This window comes from Callionymus lyra, chromosome 7 (assembly GCF_982586985.1).
Source record: "Callionymus lyra chromosome 7, fCalLyr1.hap1.1, whole genome shotgun sequence".
Lineage (NCBI taxonomy): Eukaryota > Metazoa > Chordata > Actinopteri > Syngnathiformes > Callionymidae > Callionymus > Callionymus lyra.
In genome coordinates, this window is record NC_141824.1 from 26,763,270 (window position 1) to 26,786,270 (window position 23,001).

The following is a 23,001-nucleotide window of genomic DNA, read 5'->3' on the forward strand; positions in this document are numbered from 1 at the left end:
TGTGACCAATCAGAGCAGAGTGGACGTGGTTGCTTGAAACTTCTTCTCAGCCAGAACAGTGCATTTTAAGTGGGCGGGGCTTAAGCTTATTTTCAAATATAAATATATTTATTAAATGAGAGTTTTGTGCAAAAAGGAACATACGGATGAGTATTAAAGAGGTCCTAGAACAATTTAAGAGACACTTAAATCAGGACATTAAGTGCCCTTTAAGAGAAAATGCTCACTTGCTAGTGAAATGTGCAAAAGTCAGAGACAAACTCGCATTATCATGGACGCTTGGCAAGCAGAGACGTCTTCGAATGCCAAACACAAAGTTCTAACGAAATGGCAGATCTTTATAGTATGAATATTTAGATAAACGCCTCTAGTCATCTGTGCATGTAGGATTGGTCATTAATTCTAAACAATTGCAGAGACATGGCAATCTCTTCTAGAGAGAATCTGTTTATCAGTTGACTTGCGCAGATGTTTGTCCTTGACTAGCTGGTACCATCGAGAGATTATTTTGTCTTTCTCAGTGTGGGTGTAGGCTTGACTTGACTTGAACAAGTGAATTCTAAAGAGAGGCAATGATTACTTAATATGAATTAAATAGGAAAGAATATCAGTTAATCAAGTGATTATTTGAAATGTCTATTAAATCTAGATGATCGATTACAGTAGAGTTGTCATATGCTTACAGGACCTTGTATGTATTTAATCGTCTAATATAAAAGTTATGTTAGGATGATTAACGGCATCCCTCACATCCTTGCACTCTGACTGACATAACTCTCAACTCTTCAACTAACATAAATAAATAAGAAACACATTGTAGTTATTTTTTCTTAACTCCAGTCGACGTACAATTATTTGGATCTGAACATCCGGATCTGTGTTTCTCTTCGTTTGCGTCTGACAAGCGATCAGGATCATCCTAACATCCTTATGTTCAATCATGGACATGAGCTGCTCTCACTTTTAGATTCATCAACGCTCGGGTTTGTGTGTTTCATCCTTCATTAAATATGGAGTTGGTTTCTCGTAGCGGAGGCTTCATGTGAAAATCTGCTAATTGAGAACTTGTGTAACATGAAATGTTCATTAATGTCCATTAATGTGAGTAAAGTAATTCATGCTATTCTATTTTTGAAAACCAGAAACGGGCCTGAGAGAGATCAGAAACTGTACAATCAGAGATGATACCGATTGTGAACCTCTGGAGGGTTTTTTCTGTGCGAAAGGCACAGTGGACAGATGTTTGGCAGCAAAACGACACTCCAGATGTGAACCAGGACAGTACATCATCCAAGCTGGTGGGTTTCTGATCTAACGTGTAAAATGCAATAGTGGGAAACTTATTGGAGACGTTGGTGGATCCCAACACACTCTGATAAGGATTCAATGTTCTTCACAGGAAATTCCAAAACTGACACAAAGTGTGGAAACTGCAGGGAAGGAACTTTTTCTAATGGAACAGACGCATCGTGTCAACCTCACAGACGGTGAGTGAAGCTTGAGTGTTTGGTCCAGATGTTTTCTTCTAAACTGTCTCCACTTGTTTTTGTAGATGTTCATGGATTCTGCTAGAAGGAACCATTTCCTCTGACTCTCAATGTCGACAAGGATTGTTACCAGGAGAGGTGGCTGGGATTGTCGCTGGGATTATTGCACTGATCTTTACATGTGCTGTAGTCTGCTATATAATCAGACACAAATATAAAGGTTGGTTCATAATCTCACATTGTTACATTTCAAGCTTTACGGATCTATGATCGTGACTCTATGTTTAGCATCAGAGAATCGACGGAAGACTTCTATGTCCGAGAGTTCCCCCTCCAGTTCTTCTCAACAGTCAAGAGAAGACAAGGCGCAGCTGCATCTCTCAGGTATATACAGTGCCTTGCGAAAGTATTCGGCCCCCTTGAACCTTTCAACATTTCGCCACATTTCAGGCTTCAAACATAAAGATATAAAATTTAAATTTTTTGTCAAGAATCAACAACAAGGGGGACACAATCGTGAAGTGGAACGAAATTTATTGGATAATTTAAACTTTTTTAACAAATAAAAAACTGAAAAGTGGGGCGTGCAATATTATTCGGCCCCCTTGCGCTAATACTTTGTAGCGCCACCTTTTGCTGCAATTACAGCTGCAAGTCTCTTGGGGTATGTCTCTATCAGTTTTGCACATCGAGAGACTGGAATTCTTGCCCATTCTTCCTTGCAAAACAGCTGGAGCTCAGTGAGGTTGGATGGAGAGCGTTTGTGAACAGCAGTCTTCAGCTCTTTCCACAGATTCTCGATTGGATTCAGGTCTGGACTTTGACTTGGCCATTCTAACACCTGGATACGTCTATTTGTGAACCATTCCATTGTAGATTTGGCTTTATGTTTTGGATCATTGTCCTGTTGGAAGATAAATCTCCGTCCCAGTCTCAGGTCTTTTGCAGACTCCAACAGGTTTTCTTCCAGAATGGTCCTGTATTTGGCTCCATCCATCTTACCATCAATTTTAGCCATCTTCCCTGTCCCTGCTGAAGAAAAGCAGGCCCAAACCATGATGCTGCCACCACCATGTTTGACAGTGGGGATGGTGTGTTCAGGGTGATGAGCTGTGTTGCTTTTACGCCAAACATATCGTTTTGCATTGTGGCCAAAAATTTTGATTTTGGTTTCATCTGACCAGAGCACCTTCTTCCACATGTTTGGTGTGTCTCCCAGGTGGCTTGTGGCAAACTTTAAACGAGACTTTTTATGGATATCTTTGAGAAATGGCTTTCTTCTTGCCACTCTTCTATAAAGGCCAGATTTGTGCAGTGCACGACTGATTGTTGTCCTATGGACAGACTCTCCCACCTCAGCTGTAGTTATCTGCAGTTCATCCAGAGTGATCATGGGCCTCTTGGCTGCATCTCTGATCAGTCTTCTCCTTGTTTGAGATGAAAGTTTGGAGGGACGGCCGGGTCTTGGTAGATTTGCAGTGGTCTGATACTCCTTCCATTTCAATATAATTGCTTGCACAGTGCTCCTTGAGATGTTTAAAGCTTGGGAAATCTTTTTGTATCCAAATCCGGCTTTAAACTTCTCCACAACAGTATCTCGGACCTGCCTGGTGTGTTCCTTTGTCTTCATGGTTCTCTCTGCGCTTTAAACAGAACCCTGATACTATCAAAGAGCAGGTGCATTTATACGGAGACTTGATTACACACAGGTGCATTCTATTTATATCATCAGTCATTTAGGACAACATTGGATCATTCAAAGATCCTCACTGAACTTCTGGAGTGAGTTTGCTGCACTGAAAGTAAAGGGGCCGAATAATATTGCACGCCCCACTTTTCAGTTTTTTATTTGTTAAAAAAGTTTAAATTATCCAATAAATTTCGTTCCACTTCACGATTGTGTCCCACTTGTTGTTGATTCATGACAAAAAATTAAAAAACAAAAAAAAGGTCTTGTGGAACCAACCAAGATCATCTGAGACTCAAAAGAAGTGAATTCCTGTGTCTTAATCCCTTTGCAAGAACAACCATCTCTATAAACAGCAGCTAAACCATCCCCACAACGACAGGGACGGGGCTTCCCTTCAACAGTGCAGCCAGCAGGACAAAGTTCATTAAGATGAATAAACTCTTCATCCCTCTGCCATGTCTCTGAAAGACACAATAAATCCAACTTTTCTCTTGTGAAGAGAAAAGGATTTATTTGCAATGGAGCAAGCATTCAGCAGGCGGATGTACTGTACATGCTCGATGTCTGCGCTACATTCCTCTCTGCGATGTGTGTGATGCCACGTCAGCGCTGCCATTTGCCTGGACCTAGCCTTCAAAAGGTCCCACTTTGCTCCGCTGTCCCTGCCTCAGTGAAGTCATCAGCGCTGCACATCCGCCTGCTGAATGCTTGCTCCATTGCAAATAAATCCTTTTCTCTTCACAAGAGAAAAGTTGGATTTATTGTGTCTTTCAGAGACATGGCAGAGGGATGAAGAGTTTATTCATCTTAATGAACTTTGTCCTGCTGGCTGCACTGTTGAAGGGAAGCCCCGTCCCTGTCGTTGTGGGGATGGTTTAGCTGCTGTTTATAGAGATGGTTGTTCTTGCAAAGGGATTAAGACACAGGAATTCACTTCTTTTGAGTCTCAGATGATCTTGGTTGGTTCCACAAGACCTTTCTATTGTGTTTCTGTCTACCATCCGCCTGGTCTTGCGGCAGTGTTTTTAAAGGACTTTAAGTTAGTAAGTAATTTATATTTGTAGAGTGCTTTTCCAGACCAGGGTTATCTGTTAAATCTTAAATGCAGAAAAAAACAGTCCCCTAGGACAAATGAAGATCTCCTGAGACTGAATAGACTTAAGTTGTACAGACTTCAATTCAGGCATCTGATGTCTTCATTTAATGTGGAAGCTGCCAGATCTGATTACATTCAGAAATTGCTAGCAGTAAATAAGAAAATCCCCAAAGAGTTGTTTGACACGATAAATTCTCTTGTGTCATCGCTCCTCAAATCACGCCTGAAATTGATCAAAGAGAAAATCCCTCTTTTGTGTGGAACCTGAGCCTGTCTCTACCTTGTCTGCCTTCCTTAAGCCTGTAACTCTGGCTGAAAAATGTCTGCAGTATTCAGGTGCATCAGAATCTTATTTTAATTTCACTGGACATGACTTGAGTTCTTTGACTGTCTGTAAACCATTACATGATTTCTTAGTCACTGATCATGTTACTCTTTTCTTTCTCAAACACAGATGGAACTGATTCGTACTGCATTGATGAAGACACATGTTGCAACATTCCTTTGGTAATGAAACCTCTTTGTGCTATTTTGACCAATCTCTTGATTTTTTTTTATATTTTATTTCCAATATTTTACAAACATTTCCAAATTGATTCCGCTTTACAGTTAAGCTGACTGATTTGCATCTCCAATTGGTTTAACAACGTCTTTTTTTTTCTTTTTGCAGAGAACGAGGGATGATATATCTGAACAAACTGTCACGACAACCAGTAGCGATAGTAGCATTATCACAACATCCTAAAGAACTTTGTGATTTTTATGTTTATTTTTATTGTTGGATTTCCAACAACTGGTGTACACACACAACTACTGCACATCTCCACTTCTTCGGGACTATTTATGCACTTTCATAATAATAATTCGTAATGGACATGAAGTTTCCTTGACTTAACTGATTGTACTATATTGGATTTTTCAACTGATTGTACTATATTTATATATTTTTTATTGTTTATGAAAAATTGCTGGCTATTGGAAAAAAAACAATTTTATTGATCCCTCAGGAGGTCTCCTTCGGGATCAATAAAGTTTTACCTACCTACCTACCTACCTATTGGATTTTTTTGTTGTTGTATTAAGCATGGCTTATTTTTATCAGACAAGTCTTAGAAAATGTCATTCCTTTATCAATGAATTCCCTGCAGCTTTGGAACTCATTGCAATATCTACACTTTTGAGCAGACACTGTTGCCAAGGTCTTTAGCTTTAACCCTTTTTTTTGTTTGGTTTATCTGCTGTTTCAGCAATTCTGTAACGTGACCAGATGATTAAAACATTCGTACTAGAATATCCAGCGTCAGCTGTAGTCATTCTGAGTAAAACTTTCTGTAACGCGTTTTATAGTTTGCAATTAGAATCTTTTACAAATCTATTATATAATGTGTTTTTCCCCATTACACTTTGTAATCAACAAGGACGCTTTCAACTCTAAACTTACAAATGATACACGTTTATGTAAAAGTTAAAAATAAACACCTGCACAGCATCCAGGTATACAGTAAAGGGCGCTCCTGCAAATTGTTTGCTGACATACGATTGAATTAGACTTTATGAATCCCTCTGGGGATCTATATCAATTGAAAACATTTAAAGTGTGAACATGTTATTTCTCTTCCATTTTCAGAATGCAGATTGGTCCGAACCAGTAAAATAGTTCTACACCACTGCACATACAGACTCGCAACAACCACTTTAAAACATCTCAGTTAAAACGAGGCGTTTCTCACGACTGTTAATTAGAACGAGCCCTCCTATGTTCGTCACTGACCGCTTCATAAATGACTGTCGGATCAATTCCCTGCTGCATAGAGCAAACCACAGATGAACAGAAGAGCAAAAGCACGATGAAGGCTACGAATGTATATGAAAACCACAGTTTAGTCTTGATTTTCTTTTATATTTAACTCACAAACCTTTGAAAAAAAAAATACAATTTGACTAGAAAATATAAAATTTCCATACAAATATACAAAACATTGTGCCATTAATCCCCTCTTCAATCAGTGGTCGTAATAATCTGGGCTCCTCCTGGATCGTCCTGGTTCTTGTCTCCGTCTGACGCGTTGAGGCTCCTGTGACTCCATGATGATGTCGACGGAGATCGGGAAGGAAAAGCGTTCCAGCATCTGAGCGATCTTGGCCTGATCCACGCCGTGTTTGTTCCTCCTGAAGGCAGACGCGCACGTTTACTTGACATCCTACAAACACTGGCCGTTAAGGAAAACGCACTTCTCCAGCTCGCGAGGATCGAACTTCCAGCTGGTGTTTGGCTCACAGAAGTCCACCTGGTACCTGTGATGCAAGGCCTGTTGAGGAGTTTGGGTGTTTAATGGAGACGACGTATTCAAATGACGTGATTGCGACCGGACCAGGAGTACCATTTGGACGTACGGCTTCATTTCCCACGATTGGACGTTTGTGTTGTCGATAATGATCGGAGTCCTGCCCTCGAGCATCGCTTCACTGGCTGAAACAAGCATCGAGTTGAGAACTGAACCACAGATTTTTCCTTCATTTCTGGGCAGGGATTCTGGTTACCAAGTGAAAAAATAAAACGTATCCCTACATGCAGCTACAAGAGTCCTCAATGAAACCAAACCGTCCAAATTGTCCAGATAAAGAGATATCTAACAAGTGTTTAAGGATCAGACAACAGAGGATGAATGACCCAATAAATACAAAACCTGCTTAATAATTCATATTTAAAGTTTGTAATATTGTACCTGTTCTTGTTCATGCTACAAAAGAAGGCTTAATGACTTTATATGACAATAATCAGTCTTTATTTAAATGTACTTTTAATAAGTTATGTAGAAAAATCATGATGGTCACAGTGATGAGAGAGAGACTCCATACCTCTGTCCTGGTTCCACTTGTGTGCCGTTCCAAGGAGTTGTACATCGTAGCCGTACCCGTCTCTGTTCTCAAAATAATCATCTGTGCTCAGGACCAGCCCGCTTGAACCCGAGCAAAGCTCCCTGGAGAAAAATCATTGAATTATTTTTGACATGCAAAAGCACAAAATATTTTTTTAATTATTCGTACCTTGCTAGCGTGGATTTGCCAGACCCCGGCAGGCCCCTCATCAAGATCAGAACCCGGGACCACGGAGGTGGCGAGTGATGTCGTCTCTCCCATATGTCATTTTCTGAATCGAAGTCTTGATGATCCCGATGGTCGTCTTCTCGTCTGCTGCTGTCTTCGTAAACATCAAAGTGACGAGGAGCGTGACTGACGTCTGGTGGAGGGAACCTGGGGGGTGGAGGATAAGAAGGGGGGTACTGGCTTGTGTTTGGAGGTCCAAAATGGTTGAGCATAAAAGGTGGGGGTTTCGGCACAGGTGGAAGATCGTAAACGTCAGGTCGGAATTTCGTCGTTCCATTGAGCGGTCGAGGATGACGCCACGACTGCGGAGACTTGCAAGCACCGTCGGGATGATCTGCTGGAGGTTTCCTGGCTGGATAAGGTGCATTTTGAAACGAGTAAGACCTGAGAGGCTGTTTTTCTTCACTGGTTTTCCGGTGGGCTCTAGAACGTTCCTTCAACTCTCGTAAGTCTGAACCTTTTCCAGGCGGCGTCTCCTTTCGCGCAGAGCTTGAATCCAAAGACTCCGAGTGACTCGTATTATGAGCGTCAATCTCTTGAAGCTCTTTGTAAAATTCACTCAGCGATCTTTCCACGTCAGTCTTTGCCGCGGCTAAACCAGGCGGGAGGGCTGGTCCGATAAATGTGGTGCTGGTGATGCTGATCTCTTTTATGACCCGCTTTACGTCAACATTGTTTGTAACATCCTTGTCACGCTCTCCTCCATCCTGGGGTTTTTTAACAGATGGACCTTCTTTATTCAAGCGCCGTGGTGGAAGGTCCTGGGACATCTACAGAAGAACATATTGATCAGAGCAGGGTCCACAAATGTGCTGCTCTGACATGACATTCTACGACCCTCCATTTATTGTCCAAGGTCGAGCAAGGGACACAGTAATCACTATATCAAATGTATATAGATTTATGAACAGGCTCCTCCATAAATTGTAATAAAAAAACGTGTGGCCCAGTCTCGACAAGGATTACCTCTGTTGGCACCACAAACAGTCGGGTTTTAGACCCCTTGACAGAGAGCTTCCCTAGAACACAAGACAAAGTTAAAGCAGACATTTATACGGTGGGCAAAGCAAACCCATTTTAGTTCCAATTCGTTTAGGTTTAAATTGAGCCACACGCTTGTATCAATCAAAGTCCATGTTAGCATTGTTAGCTTTGCCTCTAAAGCCACCCGTTCCTCGCCATTACGAAAAGTTGTTCCTCATAATGTTGAAGTTAAAATAATTATGACATTAAATCGTCTATCATGTACTTACTTCGTGTACCGTGACGACCATATAACAGTACAAGAGCAATTTTGCGGTATCCAGATAGCAACATCCTATACCTTGTTTACGGATGTGACGTCACGGGGTTTCCTGTGATAAAAGTCGCTAATGACGCTGTCGGCGGGGGGGATGAATTGCACCCACACAACAACAATAAAAGGCAAAATTAGTTTCACAATAACTTTTTACTTTAAACACAAACCGTATCAAACATCATCACTATATTATAACATTATTGGAGAAAAAAACAACAATAATTGTAAAAGCGATTGTTAAAGTGCATGTAATGCTTGAGTGTCGATCATAGCCAGCTCTGCATCGTTCACCCACTCGTCCTCCTCCGGACCGACTCCAGCGTGAAGGGTTTTTGAGGTGCTGGGAGTGCTGGACTTGCGGGGTGGATTGAACGTCTTCTTGACACACGGCGAGGACAGAGAGTTCAGATGGAACAGCAGTGGAGGAGATGGAATGCGAGACAAATAATCCAGAGCTCGTCTTCTCTTGAGGGATCGAGGGTCTTTTTCATTCGACGAGCTGACGGACACAGGTGTCTGACTCACAGGTGTGACGGGTCCAAGGTTTCTGACGGACAGCTGGCATGCCGTCTATCAGAGAAACAACAATAATGTTCATTTATCAATAATGTTCACATGAAGGCCGTCACAAACGTACCCCCGGTCTGACGTCGGTGTGTGATGCTGGGTTTCTAGAGGGCAGAGCAGGAGATGCAAAAGAGCTCGGACCATCAATCAAGCTGGAAAGTTTCTCCTCCGCCTTCAGAAGGAAATCGTCCTGGTCATTAAGAACATGCCACATGTTAGCCAAATATTTACTGTGGAACATGCAAGATTATGACAGTGATGTTAGACGACGCTAAAGGTCAGTTCTTTACTTTCTAACAGCTACTGTGGAGCTAGTTTTGCATCCAAGGTATCTTTACGTTTGTTGATTTTAAATATTTATATCATTATATCTTGAGTTGTTTCAAAGAATTGTGGAGGCTGAGCCAAAAGTCCCTCCACGATCCTGCCCTTACCCGTGTCACCAATTTTATGTACTGACGCAAAGATACAAAATCCACAGCGTGTCTTGATGCGAGTAGCTCAGTCATTTGGGAGAGACTCAAAGTAGAACCACAGCTATAACACAGAGATAAATCTGTCACTTCATTGAAAGTGAGTCTGTAAATACTGCAACACCACAGTCCAGTACTCAAATATATCCTCTCAAAGTTTCACCATATATCAAACGCCCCTGAATGGTATTGCACGATTCTTGTCGTTAAACCCCAACGAATGACTACCTGAATGTGGCCTTGCATTCTTTCGATAGACTCCCGCAGGTGTGACTCTTTGGGGTTGGTGGAGAAGACTGTGAGATCGCCAGAGAAAACCACCGGAGTAGGAACGTTGGACTGTCCACGCAGCTGAAGGTTGCTGAGAGCCAACAGCACACCAGGCTTCACCAGCTCCGCCAGGCCAGACTCGGCCAGACTGCTGAAACAGCGGACTTTGACGAAGCTCAGGTCCGAGTCAACCAGATAGAAGGCAGGAGAGGGACCTGCAGCAGAAACAGATCATCTGCTTTTGAAAACAATCCAGATGAATCTGATGTTAAACCATCAACTTACCCTGAGCTTGAACGACACTAACAACCTTTCCAGTAAGATCAACTTCTCCACACGAAGACCTGAATTCTGGATCCTGAAGATCAGCAAATCTAACGCATATTCTTGGTTTAAAGCAGGAAGACAACAAGTGCTGAGGCGTCTGTTGAAGACAAACTTGATTATATATTTTTAAAATCCTTGAATATCGATATGCTTTCATACCTGGACTTCCTGAATTTGAGTTTTCTTGGTGTTGGTCAGCTGAACTGACGCAAAACCAAAACGTTTCTTTCCTTCCGAAGTCGTGAGGTTGTAGACTTTGTATCTGGAACCTTCTTTAAGTGAAGACTGGAGGTCAGAGGAAGGTCGCCAGAAGTTCAACTGGTACACTGGTGAAGAAACTGATGTTAACTTTAGTGGTTTTCAAGGAAGTTAAATCAAGTGTCTCACCTTGACCTGTGGGATCCACAAAGTCAGCGACAGAGATCCTCCACACGGGAGTGACTTCACGCTTGGGGCAGCCGCCTTCACCTTTGTCTGATTCTTCGACAGCTCGACGATACTTGTCCTGCAGCTCAGCTTGTTTCTTCTCCATCAGAGAACTTTTGTACGAGTGCAGAGCTTCCAACTGTTTGGAACTCAGACGACCCTGGAGGTCAAACAATGATGATGGTGTGAGTGGTTTTGCAACATACTGTAACTAAAGCTTTGATAACAATACCTCGTGATCGTCTCCCAAAGCCTCATAAAGCTCCTCTCCATCTTGTAGCTTTTCAATGTCTCGACGGGTGATGCTCCTCGTTCTCCTTTGAGGGTTTCTTTTTGCTAAAGAAAATCACAAAGACGATCAGCTGTAGCAGACATAGACCAATTAATGTTTAACATGTTTTTTTTGTATTTTTCCTAGCTGAGAATGAGAAGTCTATTACATTTTTTTTAAACATTAGTCATAATTATTATTAATATTGTTCAGATAGTATACATTTAAAAAGGTGATGAGTGGACTAAAAAATATAAAATACAATTGTTTGATAACTTAAATTTTGTCTCTCAGTTGATAATCATTACAAAAATAAAATAATGAGTATATTATAGTAAAAATTAAAAACATTTTTAGAATAAAAAACACATACATGTATACTGATAAGATTTGATTAAAACACAATGAGGGAAAATATATATATACACCTGTATATCAATTATAAAAAGGTTAACGATGCGTTTAATAAAAAAATTTGGTTAACGAAATAAATAAATGCAGAAAATTCAATAAAAAGCTATAGGAAATAAAATCGTTGTCAAAGGTTTTATACCAACACAGATAAAAAAAAATTAATTCATGCCGTATAAAACATATTAATTAAAAACATTTTAAAATCAAAACATTGACATTTCTACAAATTCAAAAACATACAGATGCTTTAGACAACATGGCGCTCACACTTAGCTCTTTCCTCATTTTCAAAATCCGCTTGAATCTTTGCAAAGAGAATCTCCATGGTCTTCTGTTTGTGAGCGTTGTACCGGCGGGCTTCTCTCTCTTCAGTGCGGGCAGACCGGAACACAACCCCACCTTGTGGCTTCCTCTCCATCCACTTCAGAAGTTCACAGGTTAAAGAAACTAAAAGAAACTAAAAAAGGGGTAAGAGACTGCGCTCACCTGTAACGGGTAGACTCTGAGAACGACGATGTCCACACAGCCAACAGCTCCTCCGTTGTGGAAGAGAGAAGAAAGTGGCAGCACAAAAGGACGAGGATCTTTGTAGAATCCAAGTTTAGTGTCCCACCTTGCTAGTCGAACACTGTTGGCAGAGATCTGAAAAAAAAACATATTTTTATCTTTGTTGATATGTAAAACATGTTTAAATCTGTGATTTACTTTGAACATGAGCGACTCAGGAGCCTCCAGAGGTGAACACGCCTCCTGTGAGCCCGTCACTTGAGCTCCGTTTATGATCAGCTTTGCACCAACAGCCAGTCGACCTCTGCACAGTAGAGAAGTGAGAGGACCGTCCAGCTGAGCTTTGATGGAATACCATCCATCTGTCAGCCACACCACAGCACAAGGGTTGGAGACGGTGTCTTGAGGAGCTTTTGTCTCAATTTGTTTAGATGGAGAGCGACCCCTGCCGGCCACCCCGCAAACACAGAGGACCAGAGTTTTCGCTGAAGTGTCGTCTTTCTCCATTATCTTTCTGAGAGCTGGTCGCCGACTGTTGTCCACTTCAACATCGTATCTGAATCAGAACATCAAGAAGAAATTAAGCTTTTATAAAGAGGAAACTTTAAGACGGAAATGTCTCTACGAGTGAAGAGATTTGAACAGAATTGAATAAACATACCTGAACTTCAGTTGCAGCAGAACTTGTTCTGGCGTCAGACAGGTGCTCCCCATTTGTTGAGGAAATGATCTCTCCATTGAGGCAAGCTTCCACACAACCCATCTGTAGTGATTATACACCCACTCCTCGCTTATGAGTTTGGGATCCACGCCCGGTGTGTCACACATGGCTCTGGAGAGAGCAAAAGGGACATGAAATTGAATTGTTACTGTGGCAAACATCATGTTTTTTAAACACCTTATTATACATATTAAAAAATGTATGTTAAAACCCCTTTATTTCCAGCAACCAGCTACTTGTGAGTAAAAGTTAATAAAAAACACGGTTCATGCCGTGCTGGTTATTTGCCAAAATAGGGAACTAGCTATTTCTGAACAAAATGTAACACAATTCACATTTTTTAACATACCCTTAATATATTGTATAATAACTAATTTATCTTGACCTAAAAGTAATCATAACCTTCAGCTTGAACAAAGTTGGAGTACCGTTGTCGACCTGCACTCATGAAACCTTCCCTCCAATGTAGGGCCTCATAATTAAAAAAAATACATACATACAGATAAACATCCAAAAAGATTGTTTGCAGTCGTTCTCAAATTTACATTTTGCAGTTAACAATAAATAAATACCTATAAAACTCCTTTTTTCCTGCTGTTCCATTTTTGCATGGAATCAACCAACCACCGTCTGCAAGCTGAACACCCCAATCGTCTTCAAAAGCTTCAGACTTTAGGAAGTATTGGAGATCAAAGAGAAAAGACTCTGCAGTGTCACTGCTGATCTCAGCCACATGCGGAGCGACTCCATATTGATACAACTGAAAAGAAACGTACGGTCAAAAACATTAATTGAGAGTGAATTGAGCCGTTCTTGCCTGATGCTTGTTATATCTCGCAGGTGCTTTTTCTCGGGCCGCAGACTTCCAGCTGATTCTCGGTGATACGGACGTTCTGGTCAGGAACAAACTCCCAGGCTGGGGTCTAATTGTTTGTCTTCTCTTCTTCCTGATCCTCATCTCCTGCATGTTCTGTGCCAGCTCGACGTTCTCGAGAGTCTGACTCGTATCTAGAGACAGATGAAAGTGGAATTAAGCTGCAGAGTTGCACTGATGAACAGAGACATGGAATCTCTCACCTGTATGATGAGTGGCTGAGTTGTTCTCTACTGAGTAATTGATTCTATCGATTGCGTTTTCAGCTCCACCAGATTCTTTTTCCATTTTACCCGCTGGTTTCATTTTAAAGGGTGTATCGCTGTGTGCACCTGCTGACTCCCTTCTCACTTGGACACTTTGTTTTTTAAATGGAGGAACAAACTTGTGAATGGATGGTGTACTTAAAGAATTCCTCTCAACATCGTTTTTTGCACTTTTAGAGATGAGAGGAATGAATGACGCCACTGAATTTGGTTTGATGTCCAACATGCTGGAGTTGTGCAGTTTGGTTTCTGAATAGTTTTTTCCATCTCTATAAAAAAAACAAAAAACAATAAAAATAATGAAATTACAACTTCATGAGCCAATAATCAGCAAAAACTTTACCTCTCAGGCTCTGTGATGTAAGGTTGAAAAAGCACTCTCCTATCTTTCAACATTTCTTTATTGAAATAAGGACAGAAAAATGGTTGGATTCAGTCTTTGTGGCAGGAATTAGATTTTTTTTAAAACTGCTAACACATGAGCCAAAACCAAATATTTATAGACAGAATTTAACCCATCATGGATAATCATGTGACCACTGACAGCATTTAAAATGCACTTTTCAAATTTAAATATCAATTCAAAGGCTTATCGTAGCCAGGTAATTCAACATTTGCAATTGATTTACCCAAATACGGAGCAGATTCATATAGGCTTGTGAAAAAACGAGCCTTGGCTTTGTTACAAATCTGCTAAATTCTTGCATATGCAGGACGAGTTAACTGAGAGGAATTGAGTTGGAAACAAATAAGGTTGTGCTGGTCAGAGTGTTTTTTTAAGATAGAACATGAGTAGAAAAGTGATATAGTTCAAGGCCTCGAAGACAGCAGTGTTTATAATTTTTAGAGTTTTATTCAAATCCCGGCGTCAAACTAATACACTAGCAGAGCAATGCAAGTTGTATTATTCTAAATATGTATAATATTTATTTTCATTATTTTTCAGAAAATGTAAGATTTTATAGAAAGTTATAAAATTGAAAAATCCAGTTCCATGTTTCCCAACTGTTTACAGTTATATCTGATGCCATATATAATAAATCTTATATCTTATTATTAAATCTTATCTTGGAAAAGGCGATAGAAACACAACATTATAGTCATAGAAGGGTTAAAGCATCTCACCATTTGGATAATGTTTTTCTGGACATAGTTCAAATCCTCGAGTAGCATCAACAGATCTATCAAATTCCTCCAGTAATCTTCTCTTCGATGGAGGTTGAGCTAGAAAGAAAAAACAAGTTTAATAAACTTCAAATTCCATCTGATGCTCGGATACATTCTTACCATCAGCTAGATCTTGCTCTTCTGAAAACTTCCTTTTAAGAGGCTTTTCTTCCAACACAGCTTCTGATGGATTATCTTCCTGGAGCAGCATCTTTTCCATTGAGAATTCAACGTCACTATCGTCCATCAGCAAAGCTTTGGTACAGTCTAGAGCTTCCTGAGCAACAAACTCCTGCTGTGTTTCTGAGCAGCCTTTGAGGTTGAGCGAAACCATCTCACCGGTCAGCATGTTTGAACCTACACAGGATGTCCCATCAGTTCGGGCCTTCTTGGTGAGGGACAATGGTGTGCAAGGATCTTTGGTAGGCAACCGATGGTTAGATGCATCTCCATTACTATATATGGTGTCGCTCTTTCCAACTGAATTCTCAAGCTCTGTTTCACTCACAACCGAAACTGGTTTCTCCTCAACAAAAACAGTTGCGTTTTCTAAGCCGATGTCGTCAAAGAGAGCTTTTGCCTTCTGGAGGGCTTTGGTGGAAAATCCCACTTGTTTCCCACTGGCTGCTTTGAATCCGTTGACGTTTACATTTTGAGTGAAGGAACCATCGTTGTCTTCACACTCATGAAAGAGGGATTTTGCTTTTTTGAGAGCACAAGTTGAAACTGAAACCCCTTGTCCACTGGCCGTCTGAAACCCACCTTGAAGAGGGTTGTCTTTAAATTCCATTCGCTTGTCTTTACATCCATCAAACAAACCTGAAGCTTTGAACATCGCACTGTTCGATTCCTTCCTAACAGCAGTCTTGTTCTTGGTTAAGCCTCCACAGTCTTGAGTCCTCTCTCTGTGGGTTTCATCATCACAGCTGTCAAACAGAGATTTTGCTTTTCTAAGCGCAGCAGTTGAAACTGAAACTCCTCTTCCACTGGCCGACTGAAACCCACCTTGAAGAGGGATGTCGCCTTTACATTTTACCACTGCGCTGTTTAACACAGACATGCTCTCGGTTGATGTGGAATCTTTAGTACTCGCTCTGTTGGCTTCATTATCACTGTCGTCAAACAGAGATTTGGCTTTTTTCATAGCAGAAGGTGAAAAAGTTACTCCTTTGCCACCGGCTGTTCGAAAACCACCTCCCGGAACTGAGCAGTTTTCCATTAGTGGAAACTCTATGTTCTGACAAGGAGTTTCATTCAACAAGGATTTTGCTTTTGCCATCGCCTTGTCTGACACGGTCACTTTTTTGCCACTGGCTGTTGCAAATCCTGCTGCGGACACGCCAGATCTACATGATGGGGGGGAATGTGGTTTTCTAAAAATTGGTTGCTCTTGTGTCACACCTTTGTTGGTTACACCAGTTTTTCGTTGTGTCATTTCTTCTTCAACATGCTTGGAGGTTCCTTCATCCCAGATTTCATTTAAAAAAGACTTTGCTTTGGTCATTGCGTCTTCTGAGATGGTTACGTTCATCCCACTGGCTGTACAAAACCCGCCTGCGGACAAATCTGTGCTCATCCGTAATGTAGAGGGGCGCTCAGGTAATGCTGTACCTGCCCGGTTGTAAGGACCATTTAGTTTTTCCTCAACTCCACCAAGGTCGTTTAGAAGAGATTTAGCTTTCTGGAGGGCTACTGATGAAACTATAACACTTTTTCCACTGGCTTTTTTAAATCCACCACATTGTAGAGTGTTGTCTGTATCGTCATTCGTCTCCCTAAACTCAATTTTCTCTTGGTATGGGGAGACAGCTGCTAAAATGGCATCATCTGAAAACGTAGTTTCTATCTCGCTGTTTAAAGATGGATCTTCCCATTCCCCTCCATTGTCCAGAGAGCCGGAGGGCTTTAAAATGGAATTGCCTTGTAATTCCCGGCGTTCATCAATGAGGCCATGGAAGCTATTCTTGTTAAGCATCTGTGCCTTCTCATCAACGTCATTACATCTTTCATTCTTCACAGAAACACAATCCATGACGTCCATGACCTCAGAATCAGTGAAGAATTCATCAATTCCATCCATTTCTGTGGCTGGAAAATCATTTGAATCTTTTAGGAGATGGTTTGTTGTCTCCAAATTTTGATCTGGATTTGGTGCGGAATCAACACACTTCTCTACGTTGTGATGAGTGGAAAAGTCACTGTTCTTTGTGATTGAACCTATATATTGAGAAATATTTGGAGTTGAAAGGTTTTCTTCCTTACAGCCGTCTACTACAAATCCTTTAGTGGGATCACAGACTTGAACAGTGTTGACGTTTTTAGCATTACAATCCTTTAACAAGCCAACATTTGGTTTGTCAACTCCGAGTGATGAACCAGTAGCAGACGTCTGACTTGTGTGTCGAGTTCTCCAGCACTCTGGCTCATTTATATTCTCGTGTTTTTGATCTTCATCCAAAAGTCCTTTTGCTTGACTGATAGCTGCCACGGATACTTGAATCTTGCTTCCACTGGCTTTGGAGAATCCAACACTCATCAAGTCACAGGACTTGCTCAAGCTGGCAGAATTTTGGGGTGCATTTGATAATTTGTCTCCATGAGAAATTGCTTCCTTGGATTTAACAAGCTCAACTTGTTGGCTTGTTTTAGGAGTTGAAAATCCAGCCTGGTCCTTTTCGCTTATTGTGATTCCTCTCCCACTGGCCGCCTGCAATCCACTTTTATGCAATTTGTCTACTTCTTTATGTGGATAAACATATTGTTTTCCATTATTCAATACAGCCCCATTGTTGAGAGGTTCATCTTTGACTTCACATTCTTTGTTTGATAAATTTGGATGAGAAAAACTTTCTTCCTTCAACTCTTTGCTCTCAAAAGTGCTTGGATGCGACACTATATTTGAACCTACACATGGGATCATTTTTGCACCGTGAATAAAGGTTAGTCCATTATCTTGTTCTGAGGAAAAGCTGTCATCAAAATCTATACCCGACAGCAAGTCTGCATCGTTTGACTTGTCAACAACCTCTGTAGACACTCCTGTACCATCACAGGGTGGTTTAATCTTGGTCGTTTTAAACTGGGTGAACTCAAACTGGCTTTCTGCTTCTTCCAAGAGCGAACACAGTTCAGTCACGTCAGCTCTTTGTGAAGATGTTAACTGAAAGTTGACATCCTGATCAAGATCGTGTGAAACAGACACTTCAGGGATAATTGAGCTTTGATCTTTAGAAACATTAAAATCCAAGGATTGAGTTTTAGGCTGCGATAGTTCACCTTCAGCCTCTTCAAATAGATGCTTAGCTTTCTCAAGGTTTTCTGATGAAATTAAAATCCCTTTATTGGATGCGGTTTTGAATCCTGATGCAGGACGAGAGCACAAGGAAGCAGACCCTTTGTGACTTCTTGGATTACTTATAACATTTCTGCAATGGTTTGCTGCTTCTCTTTTTGAACCATCTTCACTTTTCTGAGAAATACTTGTCAACATGGCATCACCAAGAAAACTGTCTTCTCCGTTAGTTTTTGATTGGAAAGACACCATTTTACTCCTTGAATCTTCAACAGACAGGCCATTGGTCACCAAACTCACATCAGTTGCAATAGACTGGAATCCACTGTCTATATTGCTTAGCTCAATGGTTGAATAGTTTAAATTTTCTTTGGATATTGGGGTTGGTCCACCATAACAGTCAGAAAGGTTTGCTTGTCCGACTTTCTGCTTCGCTAGTCTAAGAGCTGACAGGCAAACAGAAGGAGAGAAACCACTCTGAGTGGATTCACCTGCTGGCATGTGATGGTTATTAATGCTTAAGATTTGACTGAAGTCTTGTGCGAACACTCTATTGAGCTGCGACATGTCAAAGTCCTGGATGTTGGCAGAGAGAGGTGGATCGTCTTCGACAATGGGTTCTGGTGGCAGTGCTTCATCACTTCCTTTAGAGATGCTATTGCTAATGGTTTTAGGTGTTGGTTCATTTCTGAGAGTTATAGTAGGATTAGCACCAAACTCTTGACCTGAAAAAAGCAGGTCACAAGAAACGTTAAAAACTTGGTGACAACATTTGGCTTAAAATGATTGTCTTTAAGCTTCTTGCGTGTTGAACACAGTAACACATTTATTTATTCTGCCAAAAATTCAGCAAGTACACACGCTAACGTTAGCCGGGTAGGCTATACATTTGCAATAAAGGTGCAGTTTGTATTGTGGTAAACAACATGCACTTGACAGATTTCATGTTGCCAATGATAAATATAAATCTGTCTCTCCTCCATCCGACATAAGCATTAGTGAAAGAGTTCTCAATGAAAATGCTTATAAATATTGACTTTAGATTCCAACTGACTCACAACACAGTTAAAGATTGAAATTCTTATTCGTATTCTTATTTGTTTGATATGCATTAACCTTTGCCCAAACACACACATTCATGAATATCCCCAGAATTAGTTTTTTCATGTGTAAAAGCAGTCATTGTCAAAACATATCCTCAGATTATAATATTGTTGTGTCATGTTTCATGGAGTGGTGAAGTAAATTAACAAGAAATGTAATGTCTTACCATGCGACGAGTCTTGTTTCAACGTTGGTGCCAGAGTTTCTTCCACTTGTGTTGCTTGTCGCTTTACAGTATAAACAAATGTCCTCTTTTTCTTAGAAGATCCATTAAAATTCAAAGACGGTGACAGTTTCTCAACTGCTGACTCATTTCTTTTATCCGTTAACTTGTTATCTTCTGGTGTAGTAGGTCCAGGATTATGGCGAGTCTCTCCAACAATAACTTGAATTCCGGATAAACTCAGAGGAGACCACTGTGTTATCTCAACTTGAGATTTTAAAGGGCTTTTTGAATCTGGAACCTGGTCCGTCTGTTTGGGAAAAATGTCCTTCTTTGATGTTTGCACTTCAGCAAACGTGTTAATTAATTCTTGGGAATCAGTTGAATCAATTAGTCTTCTTTTGACTTTTTCAGTTTCCACCTTTCTTATGACCTTAAACCCTTCAACCTTGTCCACCGCTTGAGCTTGTTTTGAGTCACAATAACTGTGGTCCATATAGATTTCAGGAGAGCAGAAGGAATTCCGGACCAGATCAGTAGTTTCAGGACCTGAAAATTACAAATTAGTCAGTGAGTGTTCATTTACATTGGATTAGATTAACAACTAACCTATTCCAACTGGGGCTTCAGGCGGTGACAAGGGTCCAATTTGGGATGAATTTGAAATAGAAGGGAAAAGTTTGCGAACAATCTAAAAAAAAAAGAAAAATTAATTTAAGGTAAGGCAAGGTAAACTTAATTTCACAATACAATTTCATTTATTTCACTTAATATAGGCAGTTCCATTATGATTTTGAAGTGTCATCATTACAAAGTTATCTCAAGACACGAAGAAGAGTGTAGAGTGTAGTGTAGTGTATAGTGTAGTGCAGCAGAGTACAGGGACCCCCCCCCCCCGGTCCAATGGAGAGGAATCTGGATCCGTTCATATTGTTATGGGTGAAATATCATCAACAACTTAAGCTCATACAATAAATATCTTTTTGGAATTTTTACAGATTATAACTTGTCTCACCACAACGCCTTTCTCATCTGAAAGACTCATGGGACGGGGGCTCTCCTTGGGATTGGCTATTTAAAAAAAAAAAAAATCAAACAAGAATAAAAGACAATAATGCAAACTCATATGAAATTATTATTATATATTTTAAAACAATAACAGCAAAATCATGTATTTTTGCATTTGTCACTTACACAGAATCAGCGTGGATGGCACTGCACGTGGAGTATTGAAAGAGCTGGTCCATGATATATCCGCTTGAACGTTTAAACCGAGGCTTTCACATATATATTTGGTTTTGCTGGTCTAAAGAATAGAAAGATTTTTTTTTTTAAACAATTAAAATAAATACATAAATATTTCATCTTCTGGAGAAAATCGAGGACATTGTACTTACTTCCAATTGTTGTGATATTTGAAGAACATCTAAAGAAGTTACAACAGTGAGCATTAAATAGAGTTTTCTTGTAAATAAAAGAGAAGACGTTATGCTCACTGAATGTGTCCTGTGTATGTAGCTGGATGATAGCTCCATATTTGGCAACAGGGTCTCTGAAAAGAGGGAAATTGAATTGATATAAGAATTAAAACAGTCGTTTAGACTAATCTTTCCACTTACCCTGCTTCTGCTCCAGATTGACTCTCATCCTCAGTTGATGACAGTTGAGCACGTCTGAAAACTTTGGGTGTGGAGAACAATTGGCTTTCAACAGCTGAGTTGTTGAAAGGAATTTTGAAATTCCCCTCCTGGTTTGCACAGAGTTCGTCAGGATCAATCACAGGTTGTGGATGTGTTGTTAGTATGTCAAACCAGTTTGGATCCACGGGTCCAAGCTCTACCACAGGAAAAATACATATCAAATGCCAGGTTGTAGAAGTTTTCAGGGACATATGTACTATTTTACTGTAAATTCATACAAGACTAGCATCATTGGGAACAACTGATTAGAGAATGATAATAATGGACTGTAATTGGAGGCAAGTACGTGTTTTGAATATCAGTTGATATTATATATATATTTTTAATGGCATTAACAAGTAAGTTCACCCAAAGCTTCACTCATTTTCTACTCACCCTCATGTCGACTAAGGGTTGGGAGTAATCTGTTATAGGCAAAAATGTATGTTCATTTTAATATAGCGACTGAAGCTCAGTTGTCATCGTCTTCACATTTGACCAAAAAGACGCACTTAAAACATCCAAATAGCTCTGTGGTGCTCGTCTGTTACGTCCATCTTGTATAGGAGCTTCGAGGAGCAGAATCGTTCAGGAACATTTTTTTTAAAAGTCTATATTTTAAGCTTGTTTATAGCCATACAGACAGGAAGTAATCTGGGTAAATATCGGCTTCGATCTTTTCGGGACAATTTTTCACTTAAGGCTTCATTACAAGATGGACGTTACACATGAGCACTATGCAGGTATATGGATGTTTTAAGTGTCTTTTTGGAGGAAGATGAAGACAATTTAGCTTGGGTCGCTACTTGACTTTTTTGTTTACAACTCTTAAAAGGAACAGATTATTCTGCAAATAATCCCAACCCTTAGTCGGCATGAGGGCGAGTAGAAATTGAGAGAGAAGTTTGAATTTGGGGGGTAACTAACCCTTTAATATCAATAGTTTGATCCAATTTAATGTTTGTAGTTATATTTAACATTCAACTCTAAACAAGATGAAACACTCTTTAAGTAATAACTTAAATACTTAAATATATATATATATATATATATATATATATATATATATATTCCCTGATGATTACTGCTTCAATTGAACATAAGGAGTTTGTGGTTTGAAGTAAGACTAGTAAGACTAGTAACTAGTGTCAATGGAAGTAAACAGATCTTACCTTCCCACACTCTGTCAGGCAGCAGGTCCAGCATGCTCACTGCCGTTTGATTCATTCCATTTGTTTCATGAGATTGTTACACCTGCCCAGCAAACACACCGATTTAAAGAGGCTTCCATGCGTCGCGACATCTTCTGACACTGCAGTCCAACTATAAAATGCATCATTTACAAGTGGATTAGAAGAGAAAAGTCAACCCTCGTCTCTGACTCTGTTATTTAAAGTGAAGATTAGAATGTTTCGTAACATTTAAAAAACTGGTTTAATGTCACTTACCATGACGGCCGGCAAAGTTTTACACTTTCAAAGCGAGCTGGAGACTTTAACATGTCCCTGAAGTCAACAAATTCAGAAAGTATTAAACTATCTTCATGTCTAAGTTCTAGCCTGTTAGCTTATCAACACGACAGCGGAATAACAAACCTCGCGCGCCGGACACAGGATATCCGGTCTCTGTCAAAGTAAGAGCTTGAAAAGTTGCTTTACTATGAAAAATAAATAGTGTTATAAAATATAACCTTTATGTTGGGCTCAACTTCCAATCCTGTTACGTTTACATTTTTAAATGTTGTGATTAATTTAATTTAATAAGAAGTAAATATGTTTTTATATTCTATATTATAAAAT

At 40.1% G+C, this 23,001-nt stretch overlaps 2 protein-coding genes across 5 annotated transcripts; both read right to left on the reverse strand.

The window, feature by feature from the left end:
* Positions 1–6,158: 6,158 nt before the first annotated feature.
* n4bp2l2 (NEDD4 binding protein 2-like 2) lies at positions 6,159–8,728 on the reverse strand. 2 transcript variants are annotated; one of them, XM_087795538.1, is made up of 7 exons: positions 8,635–8,728; positions 8,348–8,400; positions 7,322–8,151; positions 7,133–7,254; positions 6,655–6,743; positions 6,506–6,582; positions 6,159–6,442 (listed from the first exon to the last, which is right to left on the reverse strand). In XM_087795538.1, exons 1-7 carry the CDS (start codon positions 8,696–8,698, stop codon positions 6,277–6,279), a joined length of 1,401 nt encoding a protein of 466 aa, XP_087651664.1. In that variant the 5' UTR covers positions 8,699–8,728; the 3' UTR covers positions 6,159–6,276. The 2 variants fall into 2 exon arrangements, with proteins under 2 accessions (XP_087651664.1, XP_087651665.1); XM_087795539.1 differs by lacking the exon at positions 8,348–8,400 and having other exon boundaries at positions 8,635–8,720.
* Positions 8,729–8,868: 140 nt separating this feature from the next.
* On the reverse strand, positions 8,869–22,761 carry brca2 (BRCA2 DNA repair associated). Of its 3 annotated transcripts, none has more exons than XM_087795899.1 (26): positions 22,651–22,761; positions 22,375–22,525; positions 21,143–21,359; positions 21,020–21,075; positions 20,921–20,949; positions 20,718–20,829; positions 20,539–20,594; positions 20,133–20,214; positions 19,527–20,072; positions 15,085–18,981; positions 14,923–15,021; positions 14,141–14,195; positions 13,735–14,066; positions 13,475–13,665; positions 13,230–13,417; positions 12,598–12,768; positions 12,135–12,492; positions 11,916–12,071; positions 11,697–11,850; positions 10,977–11,080; positions 10,706–10,904; positions 10,478–10,644; positions 10,277–10,415; positions 9,950–10,206; positions 9,319–9,438; positions 8,869–9,251 (listed from the first exon to the last, which is right to left on the reverse strand). In XM_087795899.1, the coding sequence occupies exons 2-26, from the start codon at positions 22,427–22,429 to the stop codon at positions 8,919–8,921; spliced, it is 8,073 nt and encodes a 2,690-aa protein (XP_087652025.1). In that variant the 5' UTR covers positions 22,430–22,525; positions 22,651–22,761; the 3' UTR covers positions 8,869–8,918. The 3 variants fall into 3 exon arrangements, with proteins under 3 accessions (XP_087652025.1, XP_087652023.1, XP_087652024.1); XM_087795897.1 differs by having other exon boundaries at positions 10,478–10,656; XM_087795898.1 differs by having other exon boundaries at positions 10,478–10,656; positions 22,375–22,456; positions 22,651–22,738.
* Between the last annotated feature and the right edge of the window lie 240 nt (positions 22,762–23,001).

Coding starts and splice junctions, on each gene's coding strand:
- n4bp2l2 (XM_087795538.1), bottom strand. CDS start 8,698: ATGTTGCTATCTGGATACCGCAAAATTGCTCTTGTACTGTTATATGGT. Junction 7,255..7,321: donor GGCAAATCCACGCTAGCAAG/GTACGAATAATT, acceptor ATTTTTCTCCAG/GGAGCTTTGCTCGGGTTCAA. Junction 6,583..6,654: donor TGAAGCCGTACGTCCAAATG/GTACTCCTGGTC, acceptor ACTCCTCAACAG/GCCTTGCATCACAGGTACCA.
- brca2 (XM_087795897.1), bottom strand. CDS start 22,429: ATGAATCAAACGGCAGTGAGCATGCTGGACCTGCTGCCTGACAGAGTG. Junction 20,595..20,717: donor GCCATCCACGCTGATTCTGT/GTAAGTGACAAA, acceptor TTTTTTAAATAG/CCAATCCCAAGGAGAGCCCC. Junction 11,081..11,696: donor AAATGAGGAAAGAGCTAAGT/GTGAGCGCCATG, acceptor GATTTTCTTTAG/CAAAAAGAAACCCTCAAAGG.